This window comes from Scyliorhinus torazame, chromosome 6 (assembly GCF_047496885.1).
Source record: "Scyliorhinus torazame isolate Kashiwa2021f chromosome 6, sScyTor2.1, whole genome shotgun sequence".
In the NCBI taxonomy this organism is placed as follows: Eukaryota; Metazoa; Chordata; class Chondrichthyes; order Carcharhiniformes; family Scyliorhinidae; genus Scyliorhinus; species Scyliorhinus torazame.
The window spans coordinates 206,367,484-206,393,555 of record NC_092712.1 but is presented as its reverse complement, the minus strand read 5'-3'; the positions used below and the strand labels follow the sequence as shown (position 1 = coordinate 206,393,555).

The 26,072-nt window shown below is 47.9% G+C and overlaps 1 protein-coding gene across 6 annotated transcripts in view; it reads left to right on the top strand.

Annotated features, from left to right (window-relative positions):
* Window positions 1–26,072, top strand: part of LOC140425238 (DNA topoisomerase 2-beta-like) — a 254,600-nt gene that overhangs the window by 202,838 nt on the left and 25,690 nt on the right. For all 6 annotated transcript variants that reach the window (XM_072509323.1, XM_072509327.1, XM_072509325.1 and 3 more), the window contains 2 exons: window positions 3,219–3,310; window positions 16,385–16,501. In XM_072509323.1, the coding sequence (XP_072365424.1) occupies window positions 3,219–3,310; window positions 16,385–16,501 (209 nt within the window). The remainder of the gene's footprint in view (window positions 1–3,218; window positions 3,311–16,384; window positions 16,502–26,072) is intronic.

Sequence of the window (26,072 nt, the reverse complement as noted above, 5' to 3'; positions counted from 1 at the left end):
AAAATCTGGGGGCTGTGGAGGCGACACAGGGGGGAAGGTTGGGGCCTTGGTGTGGACCCCAATACGGGGGAACCACCGGTTCGTCCCAGGGAGAACAGATGGAGGTTTTTCGGGGTGGCACAGGGCAGGGATACGAAGGTTGGGAGACCTGTTTGTGGACGGGAAGTTTGCGAGCCTGGGTGAGCTGGAGGAGAAGTATGGGCTCTTCCCTCTCTTTCCCCCCCCCCCCCCCTCGCAATATTTGGGGTGGCAGAGGAGCCGGGAGTGCAGGAGGCGAAAGAGGTTGGTATTCTGGCCTTTGCGTCCCTGGTAGCCCGGCGGAGGATTCTCCTTCAGTGAAAGGATGCGAGGTCCCCAAGCGTGGAACCCTGAATCAACGATATGGCGGTGTTTATTAAGTTGGAGAGGGTGAAATTCGCCTTGAGAGGGTCGGTACAAGGGTTCTTTAGGCGGTGGCAACCGTTCTTAGACTTCCTGGCAGAACAGTAGACACTGGTCAATGGCAGCAGCAACTCGGAGCGGGGGGGGGGTTACTTTATCTTTGTTTTTGTTTATTTACACTGGGGGGTCTGAGGGGGAGTATATGTTTGCTTTGTGTTAAGTCGGGGTGTTAATTTATTCTTCATGTGCAGGGGGGAAGGGCGTATGGAGGGTTGCTTTTTTGGACTGTGTTTTGTACTTAACCCTGTTGGGTTCCTTTTTCATTTTGTTACTGATATTCTATGAAAACCTTAATAAAAATTATATTAAAAAAAAAAGAAAGTCAGCATGGGTTTCTTCAAGGAGTTATTTCATGATGGTTAATGTTGTGCATAGAGACGTTCAAAAGATGCTTGATAAAATATCACATAACGAAGCAGTGTGGAAAATTTAAATCCATGGGTTTAAAGGGACAATGGCAGAGGATACTATGTTGGTTAAGGTATAGAAAACAGGGGACAGCAGTGACCAGGTGATTTTCAGACTGGAGGGAAGCAAAGAATAGTATTTTCCAGTGGTCAGTATTAGGACCACTGCTCTTTTGCTCAGACATTAATGAACCTGACTTGGATATAAAGATATACTTGTACAGTTAAAATATCACAAAACTGTATAGTAATAAACAATGAATGGGGTACTGACAGATGGCAGATAAAATGTAATGCAAAGAAGTATGAAGTGATACATTTAGGTAGGAAAAACGGGAAGAGGCAATATGAACAGAATTATATAATTTTAAAGCAAGTTGCATGTGCACAAATCTTAGACGGCAATAGTTTTGTTGGCTAATTATTTATTTAAAAGGGGATCATTGGCTTTGATAATGGAGACAGCAAAGAAGTGATCTTCATACAACAGTGGTTGAGTCTCGGATAGAATTGTGTTCTGGGCACCACACTTTAGGAAATACGTCAAAATCTTAGAGAGGATGGAGGAGAGATGTACTATAATGGTATTAAGGGAGAAGGAACTTCAGTTACTTGAACAGACTAGGGAACCTGGACCAGAGGAAGTTAAGAGAAGATTTAATCGAAATGTTCAAAATACATAATGGCTTCCATAGAATAAATACGGAGAAACTGTTTACAGTGACAGAAGGGTTGGTAAGCAGAGGACACAGATTGATGGTGATCAGTAAAAGAATCAGACAGCATAAGGAAGAAACTTACCCAAGTCATGATTTGGAATGCACTGATTAAAGCACAGTGGAAGCAGATTCAGCAGTTACTTTGAAAATTATTACTGGGCTATGATGAAAGAGCAGGTGTTGAACTAATTGGAGAACTCTATCGAACACTCCCTGTACACACACGATTGCGTGGCAAAATTTGGTTCTAACTCCATCACAGCCTGGTATGGCAACTGCTCGGCCCAAGACCGCAAGAAACTTCAGAGTTGTGAACACAGCCCATTCCATCACACGAACCTGCCTCCCATCCATTGACTCCATCTACACCTCCCGCTGCCTTGGGAAAGCGGACAGCATAATCAAAGATCCCTCCCACCCGGCTTACTCACTCTTCCAACTTCTTCCATCGGGCAGGAAATACAGAAGTTTGAGAACACGCATGAACAGATTAAAAAACAGCTTCTTCCCTGCTGTTACCAGACTCCTAAACTACTCTCTTATGGACTGACCTGATTAATACTACACTCCTGTATGCTTCACCCGATGACGGTGCCTATGTATTTACATTGTGTACCTTGTGTTGCCCTATTATGTATTTTCTTTTTATTTCATTTTCTTTTCATGTACTTAATTATCTGTTTGAGCTTCTCACAGAAAAATACTTTTCACCGTACCTCGGTACACGTGATAATAAACAAATCCATCCATTCATACAACATAAGTTAAGAAATATGGCACCTGGAGCCTGGTTTTCCATTGAATAAGATAATGGATTGTATATGACCTCAATTCCACTTTCTTAATCGGATTCCCTTGAGTCCAAAAGAAACTGTGAACCTTAGCCTTTAATGTACTGAACAATTTAATATTGTAGCCTTTCCAAACATCTACAGCCATCTGAGGAAGTTTCTCTTCAGCTCAGTTCTAAATGGCCAACCCCTTATCCTGAGATTATGCATCACAGATCTATATTCTCAGTCAGAGTCTTTGACCGTCTAACCTGTTTATTACACTAAGAAATTGTGGCTCGGATTCTCCATCCTCCCTGCTAAGATCGGAAATCCCAATCTGGCGGAGAGTCCCGTGGTGAGGCAAAATTGGGATTCATTGAAGACCGGCAAAAGTAATGTTTACGCCCTGTTTGTTAGTATGTTTGTCTGTAAACATTACATCTCAAACTAATAATGGATTTCAACAAAACTTGCCACTTGCCTGTCTACCAGAGTGGACTGGCAGATGAAATAGACTCCAAGAGCCCCTTATCCCTCTCACTTGGCCACTGCTGCCTGGAGCTCACGATAAAGCGATGATGGTATGCAGGTTTAAATGCATACCCGGCAGCCATTCAGTGTCGTCAATGATTTCTGTGAAGGAACAAAAATTATTTACTGCTCTCTTTCTGGTTTTTTTGGTCTCAACACTTTATTTCCATGATTCAAAATCATAAACGTATCCTAGGAGTGAATATGTTATATTAGATTTGAATTAAATATATTAACACTATAAAACTTGTTAATTGTCCTGATTATTTGAATTGGAATAGTCATAACAAGTTACCAAGATATATTTTGTTTTTTCTACAATCTTGGACTTTTTTTTTGTTATCTAGTGCTGGAAAAGTTACTCCACAGTCTACAAAAAACCACGAACCAGAAAGTATATTCTCTGCGCCGTCATATCATGAGAGAACAGAAGAAACAGGTTGGTCAAATTATTATCACTGGCAGAAGTTGTAATACTACTTTAATGATGTGAAGATGCCGGCGTTGGACAGGGGTGGGCACAGTAAGAAGTCTTACAACACCAGGTTAAAGTCCAACAGGTTTGTTTCAAATTACTAGCTTTTGGAGCACAGTGCTTCCTCAGGTGAATGCAGAGGTGAGTTCCAGAAGCATATATATAGACAAAGTCAAAGATGCAAGACGATACTTTGAATGTGAGTCTTTGCAGATAATTAAGTCTTTACAGGTCCAGACGGAGCAATTGGAGAGAGGGATAATCACAGGTTAAAGAGGTGTGAATTATCTCAAGCCAGGACAGTTGGTAGGATTTCGCAAGCCCAGGCCAGATGGTGGGGGATGAATATAATGCGACATGAACCCAAGTTCCCAGTTGAGGCCGTACTCATGTGTGCGGAACTTGGCTATAAGTTTCTGCTCGATGTTTCTGTGTTGTCGCGCGTCCTGAAGGCCGCCTTCGAGAACGCTTACCCGAAGATCAGAGGCTGAATGCTCTTGACTGCTGAAGTTTTCCCAGATTGGAAGGGAACATTCCTGCCTGACGATTGTACTGCAATGTCCTTTCATCCGTTGTCGCAGCGACTGCATGGTCTCGCCAACATACCACGCTTCGGGACATCCTTTCCTGCAGCGTATGAAGTAGACAACGTTGGCCAAGTCGCACGAGTATGTACCATGTACCTGGTGGGTGGTGTTCTCACGTGTAATGGTGGTACCCATGTCGATGATCTGGCATGTCTTGCAGAGATTGCCATGGCAGGGTTGTGTGGTGTCGTGGTCGGTGTTCTGAAGGCTGGGTAGTTTGCTGCAAACAATGGTCTGTTTGAGGTTGCACAATTGTTTGAAGGCAAGTAGTGGGGGTGTGGCGATGACCTGGGCAAGATGTTCGTCTTCATCGATCCCGTGTTGAAGGCTGCGAAGAAGATGTCGTAGTTTCTCCGCTCCGGGGAAGTACTGGATGACGAAGGGCACTCTGTTGCTTGTGTACCGTGTTTGTCTTCTGAGGAGGTCGGTGCGGTTTTTTGCTGTGGCGCGTTGGAACTGTCGATCGCTGAGTCGAACGCCATATCCTGTTCGTACGAGGGCATCTTTCAGCATCTGTAGATGTCTGGTACGCTCCTCCTCGTCTGAGCAGATCCTGGAAGTGAGCGTGTTACAATTGGATTTTAGATTCAGCTAATGGGAAAAATCAGCTATGATAATTATCTCTGATAATATCCAGTGACCCTTGCAGGGTCATGAGGTTGTGCTTGGCCAGTGACTCAGTCACCACAATTTTACTTCTTTCTCTCTGGCTCATTCTAGACTACAGAAAACTTCTCTTGAACACCCCTGTTTGCAATTCATAACTGCATCAAGCAGATTACCAATGATTATTAGTACTACATCACTCCCCATTAATTCCAACACGGGAGAACTTGAGGATTTTCAACATTGGGTATTTGTGCAAAGCTCCTAAGCAGTTTTCACAATTCTTTCATCCTGAAATTCCCAGCTATCCTTGCAGTATTCTGCTCTTCCATGAATGTGACAGGATGGTTGCTGGGAGATGAGGAATAGCTGTTGCTTACACCAAAACCCCACCATGCTTGAAGAACACCGGTATAATCAGAGCCATTTGATCATCGGATCCTATTTGAGCACAAAGTGAAGGTTCTCAAACAAAGGTTCAGGTGTCTGAACAGATCTCCGGTTTCCTACAGTATACAAACAGAATCTAACCACCTCCCCATAGCATTCAATGGCATTACCATCAACAACCTGTAGATCACTATTGACGAGAAAATCAACTTAACCAGCCACATAAATACTGTGACTATAGAACAGGTCACAGACTGGTACTCTGTGACAAGTGGTTAATTTCCTGACTCCTGAAAGCTTTATCATTCTCACTTAAAAGATGCAAGTTAGTGTGATTGAATACTCTCGACTTTCTTGGATGGGTGCAGCTGCAGTAATGTAAAAACTCAACACCATCCAGGATAGGCAGTCCAGACGATTGGCAATAAAGCCACTGGCCTAAATATCCACCAATTGACTATAATATACTGTGGTTGCAGTATGTCCTGTCTATAGATCCACTGCCAATGATTTTTCAGCAGCACTTCCTAACACTATAATCTCCATCACCGAGAAAGACACAGGCAGCAAACTCTTGGGGGCACCAGCTCCAGGTTCCCCTCCAACTTGCACACCATTCTAACTTTGCCTACCAAGAAACACCAATTTCCATCTCAAGTCAAAATCTTGCAACTCTCGATCAAAATGCATTGTAGGAGTTCCCCACCATATTGATTCTAGTACTATAAAAGGACAGTGCCCAATCTTTTCATGGGCAGCTATAAATTAGAGATGGCTAATAAATGACAGCCTTGAAAGTGATGCCGAAATCCCAAGAATCCATATCTTGAAATGTGTATGGTTGGCTTTCAATGGTGCATTCTTCATTTCTGGTGAAGGTCGTTGCAAATTAAAGCTTATGACCTGCGGTGTTTCAACTTGGTTAAAAGTATGATTTTGGCAACAAACTAAGTTTTGCCTTTTTATGGACTCATAGTTGTTATTACAGGTTAAACAAATAAGAATGTTCAAATTACCTTTACATGTAAAACATTATGTTCTTTACATTTTAACCTCTGTGTAACAAACTTCTTTGGTTGTGTTTGTCCCAACTCAAAGCTATCATTACTCTGTTTTGAAGTTTTGTGCTCTGTCGCCAAATTTTGATTCTTACAACTTCCCCTGGATAAGAGCTAAAGCTGAAGTCCTGCTCAGCCCATTTTCTGTCAATGCCTTCCAGTTCACTTTTGTCTCAAATTTAAAATCATATAAGTTCATTTCTATGTTTGTAGCCTTCTCCAACTCTCGAATCCACCCCCTCCCGCCCCACCTTTAAAGTCTCCATTACTTTCCCTCTGGATTCTTCTGTTCCCCTTCTTTATTCATCCACCATTGTTCATATTGTTAGTTGCCATGGTTTAGTCTCTGGAATCTATCCCCAGCATCTTCAGTTTCTCATTTAGTACACACTCCTCACCCTTAAAACCCAATTCTTTAATCAAATGTTTGCTGAAGCTGTGTCTGGCTTAGTTGATATCACGTTTATCTTTAAGTCAGAACATTGTGGTTTCAGGTCCCTGTTTAGAGTCTTAGGGTGCAATTTAGTGGCTTTGTTGCACTCGAGCGAGAATGCGATGAGGCTGGTGAATAGCGGGAGAGGCCAAAAACGAGAAACGTGCCGGGTGCCAAACCGTTGCGATGCAATCTCCCCGCTTCCATATGCGAAATCTGCATCCCGCCGTAGTCTGGCAAGAAACCAATAATCACCAATTAAGCCCATGCAATTAACGGGAGCCACCCATATCCAACGGTCTCCTGTGATCCACCTGCCTTCCCAGCAAGTGGCCACGCTGGCGCTGATCAGTACTCCTTTTGAAAAACGTGAGACTGGAGATGTGCTGCTATGGGAAGCCGAGGAGCTGAACAGCCATCTTCGCTCACAGGAAATGAGCCCAGGTAACTGGGATTGCTGCCCCTATGCTCGGAGGGGAGGGGGTGGTGGGGGGGGTGCAACCAGGGGGTACACTCCCGGTTGGGGATGGGCCAGCATGGGGGGCTGGGGGTATTGGGGTGGGGGGTCAACTGTGAGCGGGTCTGCATGCCAACTCTTGGATCGTCTGTTCCCGTTCCGGGGACTACCCTAAATCATAAAATCCCAACAATGCAGAAGGAGGCTATTTGGCCCATTGAATCTGCACCAACACTTTGAAAGACCACCCTACCTAGGCCGAATCCCCCGTCCAATTCCTGCAACCCCACTCTGGGGTCCCTGCCTGTTTGCCCACCGACCACCCATAACTCCCACTGACTGCGGAGGTCCCTGGCCATGCAGCTGAAGGCATTCGTGGTTAAGTGAGCACTTCACACATCCCAAGTGGATCCCCATGAGTAGGGGTGCCATTTAGCATGTGGGGCCCATTGCCTAGCATGCCAATCACATCCTGATGCATGGACACTGTGTTTGAATACTGGGGGAGGCAGCATTACAGATGCAGCAGCCAACCTTCAATCACCCAGGGGATGGGCCCAGCCCTGGGCACATGGCCGCAGCCAGGTATGCGTGGACAGGACGTCAGGTATGTGGGGCGGGGGGCACGTGTCTGGGGGTAATGGGGCATGAGATTGATGGTTGGCCCAAATACTGCGGAACAAAGAGCCAGAGGTGTCATACTGGTTGTGGTGAGGATATTTTTAAAGTTTCTCGTACAACTGTACAGCACTGCCCTGCTCTTGCAGTGGTACGCCCCCCCCCCCCCCCAAACACCCGCCCCCGTATACCCCTCCTTACCCCCTACTTACCCCGTCTCCCACAGTGTCCTCTCAGTGATCCTCAACGCAATTGGTCTTCCTTGCTCTACCGCTGCGGCTAGGTCTATCCCCAGCATGCACATCGGAGGTGGAGGCAGCCAGCTGCTTACTACGTCTGTGGCCTTCGATGCGCCTGGTAGGGGTCCTCTGGGGCCGAAAGGCCCTGGCACACTTGGCGGCACATGCACAGCTGTGCCTCCCTGATCTGGGTGCTGGCCTCGAGACGTGGCCTCATCAGAGGGGTGGAACTCGGGGGAGCTGATGGCCACTGTCGCCAGTCCATCAGATTGTCTGGGTTGCCACCTTGCGCCCCCCCCCCCCCTTCTGATCAGTGCCCAGAGGGCCCTGGGGTTCAAGAATCAAGGCTACCCTTGATTCTTCCAATCTATGTGCATATTAATATCACCCATGATTATTGCCGTACCTTTCTTACAAGCCCCCAGTATTTCCTGGTTTATACTGTGTCCCACCCACTGCTGAACTACTTTTTGGGGACCTATAGATTACTCCTACCAAGGACTTTTTCCCTTTGCTATTTCTTATTTCTTTTTTTTAATATATTTTATTCAAGATTTTTTGGCCAAACATAACAGTACGTAGTGTTTCTCTTACACAACAATAAAGCAATATAAATAACAGTGGCCAGTTTTAAACAAATAAATAAATAATATATGAACAGAAACAAAAACAAAACTAAATGGCAACTGCCTTGTCAAAAATAAATACTCTCCAAAGATACAATCCAACAGTCCAATATACAATTACCTGTAACAAATGCCTATACATATACAATAACATCCCTGAGAGTCCGTCCGATTCTTCCCCCCCCCCCTCTTTCCCCCCCCCCCCCCCCCCCCCCCCCCCCCCCCCCCCCGGGTTGCTGCTGTTGTCTTCTTCTTTTCCATTCCCTCTATCTTTCTGTGAGGTAGTCGACGAACGGTTGCCACCGCCTGGTGAACCCTTGAGCCGAACCCCTTAATATGAACTTAATCCGTTCTAACTTTATAAACCCTGCCATGTCGTTTATCCAGGTCTCCACACCCGGGGGTTTGGCTTCCTTCCACATTAACAATATCCTGCGCCGGGCTACTAGGGACGCAAAGGCCAAAACATCAGCCTCTCTCGCCTCCTGCACTCCCGGCTCTACTGCAACCCCAAATATAGCCAACCCCCAGCTTGGTTCGACCTGGACCCCCACCACCTTCGAAAGCACCTTTGCCACCCCCACCCAAAACCCCTGTAGTGCCGGGCATGACCAGAACATGTGGGTGTGACTCGCTGGGCTTCTCGAGCATCTCGCAAACCTATCCTCTACCCCCAAAAATTTACTGAGCCGTGCTCCAGTCATATGCGCCCTGTGTAACACCTTAAATTGTATCAGGCTTAGCCTGGCACACGAGGACGATGAGTTTACCCTACGTCGGGCATCAGCCCACAGCCCCTCCTCAATCTTCTCCCTCAGCTCTGCTTCCCATTTCCTTTTCAGCTCATCTACCATGATCTCCCCCTCGTCCCTCATTTCCCTATATATGTCCAACACCTTACCATCCCCCACCCATGTCTCTGAGATTACTCTATCCTGCACCTCCTGCGTCGGGAGCTGCGGGAATTCCCTCACCTGTTGCCTCGCAAAAGCCCTCAGTTGCATATACCGAAATGCATTCCCTTGGGGCAACCCATATTTTTCCGTCAGCGCTCCCAGACTCGCAAACGTCCCATCTACGAACAGATCTCTCAATTGTGCTACCCCTGCTCTTTGCCATGCTCCAAATCCCCCATCCATTCTCCCCGGAACAAACCTATGGTTATTTCTTATCGGGGACCGCACCGAGGCTCCCGTCTTTCCCCTATGCCGTCTCCACTGCCCCCAAATTTTCAATGTAGCCACCACCACCGGGCTTGTGGTGTATTTCTTCGGTGAGAACGGCAACGGTGCCGTCACCATTGCTTGTAGGCTAGTCCCCCTGCAGGACACCCTCTCCAATCTCTTCCACGCCGCTCCCTCCCCTTCTCCCATCCACTTACACACCATTGAAATATTGGCGACCCAGTAGTACTCACTTAGGCTCGGTAGTGCCAGCTCCCCCCCTGTCCCTACTACGCTGCAAAAATCCCCTCCTCGCTCTCGGGGTCTTCCCGGCCCACACAAAACTTATAATACTCTTCTCTATTCTTTTGAAAAAATCCTTCGTGACCACCACCGGGAGGCACTGAAACACAAAAAGGAATCTCGGGAGGACCACCATTTTAACCGCCTGCACCCTACCTGCCAGTGACAGGGACACCATGTCCCATCTCTTAAAGTCCTCCTCCATCTGTTCCACCAACCGCGTTAAATTAAGCCTATGTAATGTACCCCAATTCTTGGCTATCTGGATCCCCAAGTACCGGAAGTCCCTTGTTACCTTCCTCAGCGGTAAGTCCTCTATTTCTCTGCTCTGCTCCCCTGGATGCACCACAAACAACTCACTTTTTCCCATATTCAATTTATACCCTGAAAAATCCCCAAACTCCCCAAGTATCCGCATTATCTCTGGCATCCCCTCCGCCGGGTCCGCCGCATATAGCAACAAATCATCCGCATGCAGAGATACTCGGTGTTCTTCTCCTCCCCTGAGTACTCCCCTCCACTTCCTGGAACTCCTCAATGCTATGGCCAGGGGTTCAATCGCCAGTGCAAACAATAACGGGGACAGAGGACATCCCTGCCTCGTCCCTCTATGGAGCCGAAAATAATCAGACCCCCGTCCATGCGTGACCACGCTCGCCATCGGGGCCCTATACAGCAACTGTACCCATCTGATATACCCATCTCCAAAGCCAAATCTCCTCAACACCTCCCACAAATAATCCCACTCCACTCTATCAAATGCTTTCTCGGCATCCATCGCTACCACTATCTCCGCTTCCCCCTCTGGTGGGGGCATCATCATTACCCCTAGCAGCCTCCGTATATTTGTATTCAGCTGTCTCCCCTTCACAAACCCAGTTTGGTCCTCATGAACCACCCCCAGGACACAATCCTCTATCCTCGTTGCCATTACCTTGGCCAGAATCTTAGCGTCCACATTCAGGAGGGAAATGGGCCTATAGGACCCGCATTGCAGCGGGTCTTTTTCCTTCTTTAGGAGGAGCGATATCGTTGCCTCTGACATAGTTGGGGGCAGCTGCCCCCTTTCCCTCGCCTCATTAAAGGTTCTCATCAGTAGCGGGGCCAGCAAGTCCATATATTTCCTATAGAATTCAACTGGGAATCCGTCTGGTCCCGGGGCCTTCCCCGCCTGCATGCTCCCAATCCCTTTCACTACTTCCTCCGTCTCAATCTGTGCTCCCAGTTCCGCCCTCTCCTGTTCCTCCACCTTAGGAAATTCCAGCTGATCCAGAAAGCACATCATTCTCTCCTTCCCATCCGGGGGCTGAGCTTCATATAATCTTTCATAGAATGCCTTGAACACTCCATTCACTCTCTGCGCTCCCCGCTCCATCTCTCCCTCCTCATCTCTCACCCCCCCTATCTCCCTCGCTGCTCCCCTTTTCCTCAGTTGGTGGGCCAGCAACCTGCTCGCCTTCTCCCCATATTCGTACTGTACACCCTGTGCCTTCCTCCATTATGCCTCTGCATTACCCGTAGTCAACAAGTCAAATTCTACATGTAGTCTTTGCCTTTCCCTGTACAGTCCCTCCTCCGGTGCCTCCGCATATTGTCTGTCCACCCTCAGAAGTTCTTTCAACAACCGCTCCCTTTCCCTACCCTCCTGCTTTCCTTTATGTGCCCTCATAGATATCAGCTCCCCTCTAACCACTGCCTTCAGCGCCTCCCAGACCACTCCCACCTGAACCTCCCCATTATCGTTGAGTTCCAAGTACCTTTCAATACACCCCCTCACCCTTAAACACACCCCCTCATCTGCCAATAATCCCATGTCCATTCTCCAGGGTGGATGCTGTTGTTTTTCCTCCCCTATCTCCAGGTCCACCCAATGTGGAGTGTGATCCGAAATAGCTATTGCCGTGTACTCCGTCCCCGTCACCTTCGGGATCAGTGCCCTTCCCAAAACAAAAAACTCTATTCGTGAATAAACTTTGTGGACATAGGAGAAAAACGAAAACTCCTTACTCCTAGGTCTACTAAATCTCCAGGGGTCTACTCCTCCCATCTGCTCCATAAAGTCCTTAAGCACCCTAGCTGCAGCCGGCCTCCATCCGGTCCTGGACCTCGATCTGTCCAGCCCTGGGTCTAGCACTGTATTAAAATCTCCACCCATTACCAACTTCCCCACCTCTAGGTCCGGGATATGTCCTAACATACGCCTCATAAAGTTGGCATCATCCCAGTTCGGGGCATATACATTCACTAAGACCACCGCCTCCCCTTGCAATTTGCCACTCACCATCACGTATCTGCCCCCACTATCCGCCACTATGGTCTTTGCCTCAAACATTACCTGCTTCCCACTAGTATAGCCACCCCCCTGTTTTTTGCGTCTAGCCCCGAATGAAACACCTGCCCCACCCATCCTTTGCGTCGTCTAACCTGGTCTATCAGTTTCAGATGCGTCTCCTGGAGCATAACCACATCTGCCTTAAGTTTCTTTAGGTGTGCGAGTATCCGTGCCCTCTTAATCGGCCCGTTCAGCCCTCTCACATTCCACGTGATCAGCCGGGTTGGGGGGCTCTTTACCCCCCCCCACCTTGTCGACTAGCCATCTCCTTTTTCAATCCAGCTCCTCACCCGGTTCCCACGTAGCCGTATCTCCCCCCAACGGCGCCCTCCCGCCCCGACCACCCCACCCCATACCAGCTCCCCCTTCTCCCCAGCAGCAGCAACCCAGTTAACCCTCCCCCCCCCCCCCCTGCTAGATCCCTCACTAGCGTAATTGCACCCCACATGTTGCTCCCAGAAGTCAGCAAACTCTGGCCGACCTCGGCTTCCCCCCGTGACCTCGGCTCCCACTGTGCAAGGCCCCCTCCTTCCTGCTTCCCTGTTCCCGCCATGATTACCATAGTGTGGGAACAAAGCCCGCGCTTCCCATTTGGCCCCGCCCCCAATGGCCGGCGCCCCCAGCTCCTCATCCCCCCCCCCCCCCCCCCCCCCCCCCCCCCCCTCCCCCACGACGTGGGGAAGAGAGAAAAGTTACAGGGTCGCAGGATTAACAACTTGGGAAATCACCTCTTCCCCCTTTTTCCCCCCCTTCACCCCACATATTCACCCCACCACTTTGTCCCAAACGTTATTTTTCTAGCCCGCTTATTCCAGTTTCTCCTCGACAATAAATGTCCACGCCTCTTCTGCCGTTTCAAAGTAGTGGTGTTTCCCTTGATGTGTGACCCACAGTCTTGCTGGCTGCAGCATTCCAAATTTAACCTTCCTTTTGTGCAGCACCGCCTTGGCCCGATTAAAGCTTGCCTTCCTTCTCGCCACCTCCGCACTCCAATCTTGATATACGCGGATCACCGCGTTCTCCCACCTACTGCTCCGAGTTTTCTTTGCCCATCTGAGGTCTCTCTGTCCTTATATCGGAGAAATCTCACCACTATGGCTCGAGGAATTTCTCCAGCCCTCTGTCTTCGTGCCATAACTCGATAGGCTCCCTCCGCCTCCAACGGGCCCGTGGGGGCCTCCGATCCCATTAACGAGTGCAGCATCGTGCTCACATATGCCCCGACGTCCGCCCCTTCTGCACCTTCGGGAAGACCAAGAATCCTTAAATTCTTCCTCCTCGCATTATTCTCCAGCACCTCCAGCCTTTCCACATACCTTTTGTGTTGTGCCTCGTGCATCTCTGTCTTCACCACCAGGCCCTGTATGTCGTCATCATTCTCAGCAGCCTTTGCCTTCACGACCCGAAGCTCCTGCTCCTGGGTCTTTTGCTCCTCCTTTAGCCCTTCAATCGCCTGTAATATCTGGGCCAACAGCTTCTTCTTCATCTCCTTTTTAAGTTCTTCCACGCAACGCCGCAGGAACTCTTGTTGGTCAGGGCCCCATATTAAACTGCCTCCTTCCGACGCCATCTTGCTTTGTGCCTGCCTTCCTGGCCGCTGCTCTAGAGGATCCACCGCAATCCGGCCACTTTCCTCTCCTTTTTCCATCCGTGTCCAGGGGGGATTCCCTTCTGGTTTACCGCACAGTGTTTTTAGCCGTTAAAATTGCCGTTGGGGCTCTTATTAAGAGCCCAAAAGTCCTTTCCACCGGGAGCTGCCGAAACGTGCGACTTAGCTGGTCATCGCCGCACCCGGAAGTCGCTATTTCTTATTTCTACCCAGACTGATTCCCATCTTGATCTCCAGTGCTTATGTAATTTCTCTTTATAGCACTGATGTCTTTTCGTCAAGAGCAGGGCTTCGCCACCTCCTTTTCCTTTCAGTCAATCTTTCTGAAATACTGCATCTGGCCCTGCCAGCCCTGGCGGATTCCCAAAGTCTGCACCGTGGTGTCAACGCCGTCAGCGATGCTCCTCAGCAATTGGCCACGCTCTGCAGAGCCTTGCCAAAGCCCACATTCCAGCGCCTGTTCGGGTACACAGAGGGAGAATTTAGAATGTCCAAATGACCAAACAGCACGTCTTTCGGGACTTGTGGGAAGAAACCGGAGCACCCGGAGGAAACCCACGCTGACACGGGGAGAACATGCAGACTCCGCACAGATAGTGATGCAAGCCGGAAATCGAACCTGGGACCCTGGCGCTGTGAAGCAACAGTGCTAACCACTGTGCTACCGTGCCACCCATAATTATATAGATTGTGAATAGCTGGGGCCCAAGTTCCTCCCTGTCTGTTACCTCTGCATTACTCGTTCCTATAGGAATGATACCGGTGTCTTCCACCGTGAAAACTGAGGCAGAGTATTGATTTAACATCTTTGCCATTTCTGTGTTCCCCACTATTAACTCTCCGGTTTCATCTTCCAAACGACCAACATTCACCATTGCGACTCTCTTCACTTTTCTGTACTTATAGAAGCTTTTGCTATCCTTTTTGATATTTTGTGCTAGTTTTCTTTCGTAATTTACTTTGCTCTTTTTATCACTTTTTTAGTATCCCTTTGATAGTGTTTGAAAGTTTCTCAATCTTCCAGCCTGCCACTGGCCTTTGCAATATGATATACCTTAATTTTTGTCTTTATATTGTCCTTGACCTCCTTGTTTGACCTTGGATGTTTTACCTCTCTTCCCATCTTTCTTCCTCACTGGGATATATTTTCGTTGTGAGGAATTGAGTAAATCCTTAAAACAACTGCCACTGCTCATCCGCTGTCCTACATTTTAGCCTTCCTGGCCACTCTACTCGGGCCTAGTCTATTCTCATGCCTACGTAATTTTGTTTGTTTAATTCCAGAACGCAAGTATGGTACTCCACTTTCACGCCCCCAAACTGAATTTTGAATTCTACCATACTATGGTCACTATTCCCTAAAGGAGCCTTAACTATGAGCTCATTAATTAATCCCACCTCATTACACAATACAAATCCAGAGTAGCCTGCTCCCTGGTGGGTTCCCCAACATACTGTTCCAAGAAACAGTCTCTAATACATTGACTGAACTCTGCCTCCAGGCTACCCTTGATTCTTCCAATCTATGTGCATATTAATATCACCCATGATTATTGCCGTACCTTTCTTACAAGCCCCCAGTATTTCCTGGTTTATACTGTGTCCCACCCACTGCAGAACTACTTTTGGGGGACCTATAGATTACTCCTACCAAGGACTTTTTCCCTTTGCTATTTCTTATTTCTACCCAGACTGATTCCCATCTTGATCTCCAGTGCTTATGTAATTTCTCTTTATAGCACTGATCCTTTTCGTCACGAGCAGGGCTTCGCCACCTGCTTTTCCTTTCAGTCTATCTTTCTGAAATACTGCATACTCTTGGATATTCAACTCCCAGACTGGTCTCCACTGTAACCATGTTTCAATAATCGCCAGCAAATCATACTCTTTTGTTTCTATTTGCGCCATGCTTCATGCATTTAGATCCAGAGCTTTTAAATTTGTTCCACTGTTAAATTTCCCTACTCTTCTATAATTCCTTGGTGCATAAAGCCATCACCCGTTTTGTCCCTCACTTTTATTTTCTGGTAACCACTCGATACACCGCTAGCCTATACTCTTACCTCCTCCTTTAATTTGGGTTTTCTAATTTCCCCTACAACTGAACCCCACCCCGCTTCAGTTTAAAGCCCTAACTACAGTCCTAGTTACGCAATTCGCTAGGACTCTGGTCCCAGCATGATTCAGATGAAGACCGTCCCTTTGGAATAGCTCCCTCCTTCCACAGTACTGGTGCCAATGTCCCATGAATGCAAACCCATTTCTCCCACACTAATGTTTGAGCCATGCATTTACCTCCTTAATCTTATTGAACCCGGTGCCAATTAGCTCGTGGTTCAGGTAGTAATCCAGAGATTACTTTTAGGTTCAGCTTTTTAATTTAGCTCCTATCTATTCATATTCCCTTAACTGAACCTCTGTCCTTGTTCTAGCTATGTTGTTGGTACCGACATGGACCATGACAACTGGATCGTTACCCTCCCACTCCCAAGTTCCTCTAGCTTTCTAAAATGCCCTAGACATGTTGTGATATGGTGACAAATTCTCATTAATGAACATGTAAACTTTGTTCTCAATTTTATTAATTAAAGATGATGAATTATTTTCTTCTCTATAGATATCTTAAAATCAGAAAGTGATGAAGATTCCTCCCCAGCATTTTCAACTCTCAGCAGTATCAAGAGCTCGCATAAGACTCCTGCCAAATCACAGACACCAACACCTGCTAAGAAGGGTAAGCAGTTTTTTCTTATCCTTTCATTTGTTACAGAATTAAGGATTAGAGTATAGGGGCCCAGTGCGCTCAATTATTAGAAATAAGGGTGAGGGAAATAAGCCAGAAACTGCAGTAACATTGATAGACTGCATTGTTTTTGTCACCCAAGGAAGCAAAAGTTAGCATCAGTTCTGAGCTTGATCGGAAAAATCAAAAAGCATGCAGTAAAAACAAACCACTGGGAATATGCAGCTCATCAGTAACTAAAAAATGGATTAATATACTGACTAGCGGCCTATCATCAGAGCTAAGAAAAAAAATGGCTAGTAGAAAGAGAGGTGGTCGCACTGAATTGCATGAAATTCTTTGAGGGTAAATGTTGGATTATCCTTGTAGAACCTAGTGCATTCCTGTTCCTTCACATTACACCATTTTATTCACCACAAGATATGATTGCATATTTAGGGCGGGATTCTCCGGTCTCCGACGCCGAAACCGGGCCAGCGCCACTTTTGCAATGCTCCGCCCCCTCAAAAAGTACGCCGCACACCGTCAAGAGGGCCCTGGGACGTCACCTGAGGCCCTCTACCGATGCTCCGCCCCCGATGAGCCGAGTTCCCGACGGCGTGGAACACTTCTTCTATTTATTTTTGTGAACCCGGCGTGGTGGCTGCGGACTGAGTCCAGCACCGCTACAGTCGGGTGGGAGTCGTACCGTGAGCAGGGAGGGCTTTGGCGGGGGCTGGGGGCACTGGTGGGAGGTGATCCGGGGCTGGCCAGGCTGATTACAGGGGGGAAGATTTTGGCAGGCCGGTCCGCGCGCGGCCTCCACCATGTTGCACGGCGTGGCAGATGCATGTGCGGCCATGGGCCCGGCAATTCCCCGGCCGTATCCACAGGTACCTCCGGGTGCTTTACACTGCGCGGCTGCTAGCCCCGAACTGGACAGAGGATCGTTGCAGCTTTTGCGCCATTTCTTCATGTGTAAAGCGCCACTGTTCACACGCCAGCGTCAGCACTTAACGTCAAAATTGGAGAATCCAGCCGTGGTTTTTCTCAAGAACTTGGCCTTGACGAGCTTGATCACGAATCCACACCGACCCTCCAGATTGGAGGTCTGGTAGTTTGTGCACTCTGTGGTGATTATAGTAGTTCTGCGTTTTGAGTGCAACTGTTGCTCATCCTTCTTCCCCCTCACTTTGTCCAAATCTGCTGCTATCAGACGTAGCACAAGTGTTTGCAGAAGAGTGAGAAGTTGAGTTCTCAGCTTCCTTCCCAATAAAAGCTCATAATAAGCCAGACCATTCTGGAGCACAGTAACCAGCAGTACCAGGTTGACATTATTGTGTTAAGTAAAGCCTTTACCATCCGCATTCTCCTTTCGGCCTCACCTTTAACTGACAGGTGCCATAATGAACTAGCCATAAGATTCAGTGAAACCTCTAAAGTACTTATCAGCTAACTAAGTGGGCCATTGTCCGAAATTATGAGTTCTGGAATCCTTGTATGACAAAATAGTTTCAACAGTGCAATGACAACCTCAGATGTATGAACATATAGACATTTTCCTCTGTCTACCGTTAATAGTAGACAACCACTATCAAAAGATTTTCATTTGAATTAAAATAAATCTATCCTGAGACATTCCTATGGTCTGGATGAAAATGAGGATGCCATCTGTTCCTGTCAATGAATAACGCACATGATGAAATTGGATGTCATCTCTTCTAATGATTTGGCCAGCTCTGGTCACCAGACAGAATTTCTTGTTCTGGACGATAGTCCAAAATACCCCAAGTGACTTTAGTGTAAATTCTGAAGTATATCGAGTTGTAGGACTCTAGGTATAACATATGTGTAAAACTACGCTGTCTTCTTTGCAAAAATATTGCCTCAGAGTAGGGTTTTGTGACGTATATTCCGGCCATCCTCTGAAGCAGTAGTTGTTTTTGAGTACATTTTTTGTCTGTTGTATGTGCATTTCTGATCTCATTTAAACGTAGTGTTGCAACTGGTGGCTATTTAGTCATTAGTGGAGTAAAGGTCTCCGCATCTTCAACAAACTTTATATCCCTTTGTTTCAGCCTTGCTGCAGGGGTATTCACCAGTAGTAACATCAAATCTCACCAACCTCACACATCTTTACACTCTTAGTGGCATCTTTTGTAATTACTTCGCATGCAACAGAGTAACCAAAGGTTTGTGGTCAGTCTCAACTGTGAATTAAAGACCCATGGCATAGTCTGCAAACTTCCTGCAAGTCCAGGTCGCAGCTAAGGCTTCGTTTTCAATAACTGCATACCTTTTTTTTTGGTTTTGATCGAAGAATGAGATGGGAAGTACACTGGTCTATGTTACCATCCCGCTTGAGTCTGGAAGTGTACAGCCTCAACCCTGTTGATGATGCATCTGCGGCAACAATTGTAGGCAGTTTTGGATCATAATGAGCAAATATGTCTGGTGATATTAACATTTCCTTGATCCTTTCAAATGACAACTGTTGGCTTCTTCCCAGCAACAAGCCTGGTCTTGTCTTAGCAACTGGCATAATGGTTCATTCATTTTTGCTAAGCTGGGTAAGAGCTTCCCCACTTGATTCACAATATACAGCTAGAACCCTGTTTCACGGAGGTGGAAATTACTTGATCGCTTGTGGTGAACCACTGTTATTGTATTGTATATATTGTGGTAAACCACTGTTACTGTATTGTATATATTGTTTGTTGTCTCTGCTGGCTCTGCCTGTGGCTCCTCCCCTCAGGCTCTGCATAAAGGTGGCCGACCTCTGGCCCTGCCCCAGTTCGGGATCAGTTGCCAGAAAGTTCTCGTTTAGCTTATTAAAGCCACATTTTCGTTCCACAACTCGTCTTTGTATAATTGATGATATCAATTTAATAAGCTAAACGATTAAGATGGATGCATCACTTAAGCCTGATCGACTGGAACTGGACCCCCAAGTAGCCGACGCCACTGTGACATTCGAGCACTGGCTAAGCTGCTTCGAAGCTTACCTCCAAACTGCCACCGACGCCGAAATCCACAAGCTTCGAGTCCTCAACGCCCGGGTAAGCCCGCAGGTTTTCCTCCTTATCAGGGACGCTGCCTCGTACGAGGAGGCGATAACGCTGCTGAAGAGGCAGCATATAAAGGCAGTAAATGAGGTGTACGCTAGGCATCTCCTTGCCACGAGGCATCAACGCCCCGGAGAATCGCAGGCCGAACTCCTGCGTGCCTTGCGGGTACTCGGCCGGAACTGTATTTGTCAGGCGGTATCGGCTGTCCAGCACACGGAGCTGCTGATCAGGGACGCCTATGTCGCTGGCATACAATCTAACTGCATCCGCCAACGCCTGCTAGAAGGGGGTACACTCGGCCTCCAACAGACAGTGCAGCTCTCGAATTCACTGGAAGTGACCTTCCATAACATGGATGCCTTCACCTCCGACCACGCGGCACCCTCATGGGCGCCGCCATCACCCGACCCGGATGCGTCGCAAGCCTGTGCCGCGCATCAATTTGCGAACTCCGGAGGCCCGAGCTGCTACTTCTGTGGCCATGGTAAGCACCCCAGACACAGCTGCCCAGCATGGAGCGCGATCTGCAACGGTGCGAAAAGAAGAGCCACTTCGCCAAAGTCTGCCAGGCCCGACCTGTTCCTAAAGTTTCCAGACCCAGCAGCAGCAGCGCTGCGTATTGCCTGTCGGGACTGCCCCCATCTACCATGTCATCCGCCACGTGCAACCCGTGGGGGCCGCCATCTTCGACGCCATCCGCCACGTGCGACCCGTGGGGGCTGCCATCTTCGCCACCAGCCACGTGCAACCCGTGGGGGCCGCCATCTTGGAATCACCCCGCAGCCTCCCGGAACCCCTGCCTACCCAGTCGTACACTGGCCTCCGCTACTCTCGACCAGCCCACCCACCTTCCGAAGCTCGCCCCCATCGCCCTCGACCAGTCTCAAACTCATCACCTCACAAAATCCATGATGGCCGTACGGATCAACCGGCACGAGACAACCTGCCTCTTCGACTCGGAGCACTGACAGCTTCATCCACCCAGATACGGTAAGGCGCTGCTCCCTCCCAATTTTACGCGTGACCCAGAAAATCTCTCTGGCTTCCGGATCACATTCCGTGGAGATCCGGGGGAACTGTGTCGCAACCCTTTTGGTACAGGGCGTAGAGTACACTAATTTCAAGCTGTATGTCCTCCCTCATCTTTGCGCTGCCCTAATAGAGGGTCTTGATTTTCAGTGCCACCTCCGAAGCCTCACCTTGAAGTTCGGTGGACCCCTGCCCCCCCTCACAGTCTGTAGCCTCGCGACCCTTAAGGTCGCTCCACCCTCGCTCTTCGCTAACCTCACCCCGGACTGTAAGTCCGTCGCCACTAGGAGCAGACGATACAGTGCCCGGGACAAGGCCTTTATCAGGTCAGAGGTCCAACGACTCCTGCGGGAAGGGATCATAGAGGCCAGTACCAGCCCCTGGAGAGCCCAAGTAGTGGTCGTCAAGACTGGGGAGAAGCACCGGATGGTCATTGATTACAGTCCGACGATCAACCGGTACACACAGCTCGATGCGTACCCCCTTCCCCGCATATCTGATATGGGCAGTCAGATTGTGCAATATCGAGTCTTCTCCACTGTTGACTTGAAGTCTGCATACCACCAGCTCCCTATCCGCCCGGAGGACCGCCAATGCACTGCCTTCGAGGCAGATGGCCGCCTCTACCACTTCCTCAGGGTCCCCTTCGGCGTCACCAATGGGGTCTCGGTCTTTCAACGAGTGATGGACCGAATGGTTGACCAGTACGGGCTGCGGGCCACGTTCCCGTATCTGGATTATGTCACCATCTGCGGCCATGACCAGCAGGACCATGACGCTAATCTCCGACATTTCCTCCAGACTGCTAAGCTCCTTAACCTCACATACAATAAGGAGAAATGCGTTTTCCGCACAACCCGCCTAGCCATCCTTGGCTACGTGGTGGAAAACGGGGTCCTAGGGCCTGGGCCCCCTCCTGGAACTTTCCCTCCCCCACTACCCCAAGGCCCTGAAGAGATGATTGGGTGATTTAGAGATGTGGATCAGAAATTGGCTAGCTGAAAGAAGACAGAGGGTGGTGGTTGATGGGAAATGTTTAGAATGGAGTACAGTCACAAGTGGAGTACCACAAGGATCTGTTCTGGGGCCGTTGCTGTTTGTCATTTTTATCAATGACCTAGAGGAAGGCGCAGAAGGGTGGGTGAGTAAATTTGCAGACGATACTAAAGTCGGTGGTGTTGTCGATAGTGTGGAAGGATGTAGCAGGTTACAGAGGGATATAGATAAGCTGCAGAGCTGGGCTGAGAGGTGGCAAATGGAGTTTAATGTAGAGAAGTGTGAGGTGATTCACTTTGGAAGGAATAACAGGAATGCGGAATATTTGGCTAATGGTAAAGTTCTTGAAAGTGTGAATGAGCAGAGGGATCTAGGTGTCCATGTACATAGATCCCTGAAAGTTGCCACCCAGGTTGATAGGGTTGTGAAGAAGGCCTATGGAGTGTTGGCCTTTATTGGTAGAGGGATTGAGTTCCGGAGTCGGGAGGTCATGTTGCAGCTGTACAGAACTCTGGTACGGCCGCATTTGGAGTATTGCGTACAGTTCTGGTCACCGCATTATAGGAAGGACGTGGAGGCTTTGGAGCGGGTGCAGAGGAGATTTACCAGGATGTTGCCTGGTATGGAGGGAAAATCTTATGAGGAAAGGCTGATGGACTTGAGGTTGTTTTCGTTGGAGAGAAGAAGGTTAAGAGGAGACTTAATAGAGGCATACAAAATGATCAGGGGGTTGGATAGGGTGGACAGTGACAGCCTTCTTCCGCGGATGGATATGGCTGGCACGAGGGGACATAACTTTAAACTGAGGGGTAATAGATATAGGACAGAGGTCAGAGGTAGGTTCTTTACGCAAAGAGTAGTGAGGCCGTGGAATGCCCTACCTGCTACAGTAGTGAACTCGCCAACATTGAGGGCATTTAAAAGTTTATTGGATAAACATATGGATGATAATGGCGTAGTGTAGGTTAGATGGCTTTTGTTTCGGTGCAACATCGTGGGCCGAAGGGCCTGTACTGCGCTGTATTGTTCTATGCTCTATGTTCTATATATGCCTGGGGTTGTTCTTCTATTATGCCCAGTGGGTCCCCAATTATGTGGACAAGGCCCGCCCACTCATTAAATCTACCATTTTTCCCCTGACGGCTGAGGCCCGCCTGGCCTTCAACCGCATCAAGGCAGATATTGCCAAAGCCGCAATGCACCCAGTAGACGAGTCCATCCCGTTCCAGGTGGAGAGCGATGCGTCGGACTTTGCCCTGGCTGCTACCCTCAACCAGGCAGGCAGGCCTGTGGCTTTCTTCTCCTGTACCCTTCACACCTCCGAAATTCGACACTCCTCCGTCGAAAAGGAAGCCCAAGCCATTGTGGAAGCTGTGCGACATTGGAGGCATTACCTGGCCGACAGGCGATTCACTCTCCTCACTGACCAACAGTCGGTTGCCTTCATCTTTAATAACACACAGCGGGGCAAGATCAAGAATAACAAGATCCTGAGATGGAGGATCGAACTCTCCACCTACAACTATGATATCTTGTATTGACCTGGGAAGCCCAATGAGCCCCCAAATGCCCTATCCCGCGGTACATGTGCCAGCGTACAAGTAGACCGACTTCGGGCCGTTCACAATGACCTCTGTCACCCGGGGGTCACCCGTTTTTTTCATTTCGTCAAGGCCCGCAACCTGCCTTACTCCATCGAGGAGGTCAGGACCATGACCAGGGATTGCCAGGTCTGCGCGGAGTGCAAACCACACTTCTATCGGCCAGACAGAGCGCACCTGGTAAAGGCTTCCCGCCCCTTTCTGCACCTTAGCATCAATTGATGTGCCATCAATTATACAAAGACGAGTTGTGGAACAAAACTGTGGCTTTAATAAGCTAAACGAGAACCTGCTGGCAACTAATCCTGAACTGGGGCAGGGCCAGAGGTCAGCCACCTTTATACAGAGCCTGAGAGGAGGAGCCACAGGCGGAGCCAGCAGAGACAACAAACAATATATACAATACAGTATCAGTGGTTTACCACAATATAAAAAATACAGTAACAGTGGTTTACCACATTGCTCTAGTTTTCTGAGGACCTGCGCTGACCCCTGACGTATGTTCAATATGCCTTAGGAATTTAATATTCGGTTGTGAGAACCCATATCCATAAAATTCCTACAGTGCAGAAGGAGGCCATTCAGCCCATCGAGTCTGCACCGATCCTCCGAAAGAGCACTCTACCAAGGCACACTTCCCCCGCCCACACACTGCTCATGCGCAATCCACATAACCTGCACATCTTTGTGGCTGTAGGAGGAAGCCGGAGCACCTGAGAAAACCAACACTGGCACTGGGAGGACGTGAAAATACCACAGTCACCCAACCGAACCTGGATCCCTAGAGCTGTGAAGCAGCGGTGCTAAGCTATGTGCCACCCCCCACCCTGTTTGTAGATGTTGTAGCATAGCTCTTGTTCTGGCCTCGTTTGGATGTAGCAGAACCATGGATTAGGAGGTTATGACAAATTACTCTCCTTTCAGAATACCTGCCATCATCCACTGAAAAATCTCCGAGGCAGACATGAGACCAAAAGATAATCTATTAAAGCAATATCTCCCAAATGGTGTAATAAAGGTTGCAAGTAACCTGGATTCCTCTTCTAAGGGTAATTGCCAATCGTACCTAGCTTCGTGAAAATCAAATTCTTTCCAAGCTTTGCCAGACACTCATCCACAGAAGACTTTGGATGTATTTCCCTTTCAATAGCTTTATTTAACTGTGTGTGATCTGCTTCTTAGTGATCAATTTGATTTTGGTACTGGAACCCGTACCCCAAAAACAACTTGTAAGTTTTTTGTTACAGGTGATATTACTTTGTTGTAACATTGAGTCAACTTCCTGCTTTTGCTTTACTTGCTGCAGAAGTGGGTGAGAAACTTTCCTTAGTGTGATAAAACACCAGCTTTGCTTTGAGATGAAAGGTGATGAGATGGGCTGATTTCACCTTCCAGGGCCCTTTGAACAATTGTGGAAATTCTGATCTAAGATCTTTAGGCTACTCTTGGTTTTCCAATTCCTCCACTCTTCGGATCAGTTCTAAATCTGTACAAACCCTTCTTCTCTAGAGTAAACAATCCTGGGTCTAGATTGTGCACTGAACACCATTATGGTGATTCTCATCTCTTTAGATAGAAATGTTGCAGTCATCTATCCCACAACTTTTAAGCTGTATGCCTCCTGGTCCATGGAACTGTACACTTACTTGATGGCTGAAGAAGATCTCGCTCCAACCATGGTTCAGCATCGGAATAAACCCAATTCCAGTTCCAGGGTCCAGTTTCAAACATTTTCAGCACTCAAACAATTACCCATTGATCCTTTCATCTCTTTAATCTCTCACCAGAATGGTACCTCTAAATCATTTGTTTGATTTTGTTAACCTTTGAGGGGTTTTCTTTTTCTGCAATGTAAACTCCTTGTTTTAACACACTGCTTTAAAATGACCCATCTTCTTACAAAAATTGTACTCTGCAGTTTTGGCGGAAGAATGATGCGATTCTGATAAGACTGGTTATGGCGGTTGCAAGGCCCTCTTCGCGCTTCTCCTGTTTCTGTACTGCCATGTTTTTACTCTGAAACTTAACAAACTCCACTGACTAAGTGCTTTTTTGAAAATGACTCTCCCTGTCACCTTGAAGTACTGAACAATTTTGTTCCTAACCTCAGCTGAATGTTAAGTTAGTGTTAAGCCATCCCTTGCTGCAAGTGGTCTGACAAGTTTTCATCTATGATTCCAACAATGATTCTATATCCAATTAATTTTTCCTTGAAGTTGTCATACTTGCAATTTGCTACCAGTCGGTATCGATCATTAATGAACAAATCAACACTTTACCTCGGCCACTGGGCACACTTATTAAATTTCACCTACTCAACAATGGGATTTTTCCTGAGACTGAAAAAGACAGCGAATACTTTAATTACTTCATCATCTGCAGTGGTTTCCTCATCGACCCCTTTTCTGACGAGGATATCATCTGCACAACCATCCATTGTGTGCAGAGGTGTACTAACCTGCTCCTTGATTGGCTTGGTAGCGAGTCCCAATGCAGTGTGATACCTTGCAAATCTTCAGCGTCAGTTCAGCCACCCTTCAGCTTGGTTGGAATCTGCAACTTGCTCGATGCAATCTGGTAATGGCGCTGAATTCTCCATTCCGTTCTTTTTTAAATTACGCTATTGATCTAAATGCTATTCGGTTGCTGGCTGTTTGTTTTCCTGCTGTGTTTATCCACTGTCACATCTAATTTTTTTGTGTCCAAGTTGGTTGTTAATGACTACTGATGGAGTTTTCTGAGGTCGGGCTTAACATCAACTTTATTTGAAGCAAAGAATAACTAAATCTATAATGACATTTCAACCTTTCCACAAGGCTGGAAGAGAGAACCCGATCATGATAGATATGTGATCTTACATCACTTCCCCAAGATGGTGTGAACTGTGAC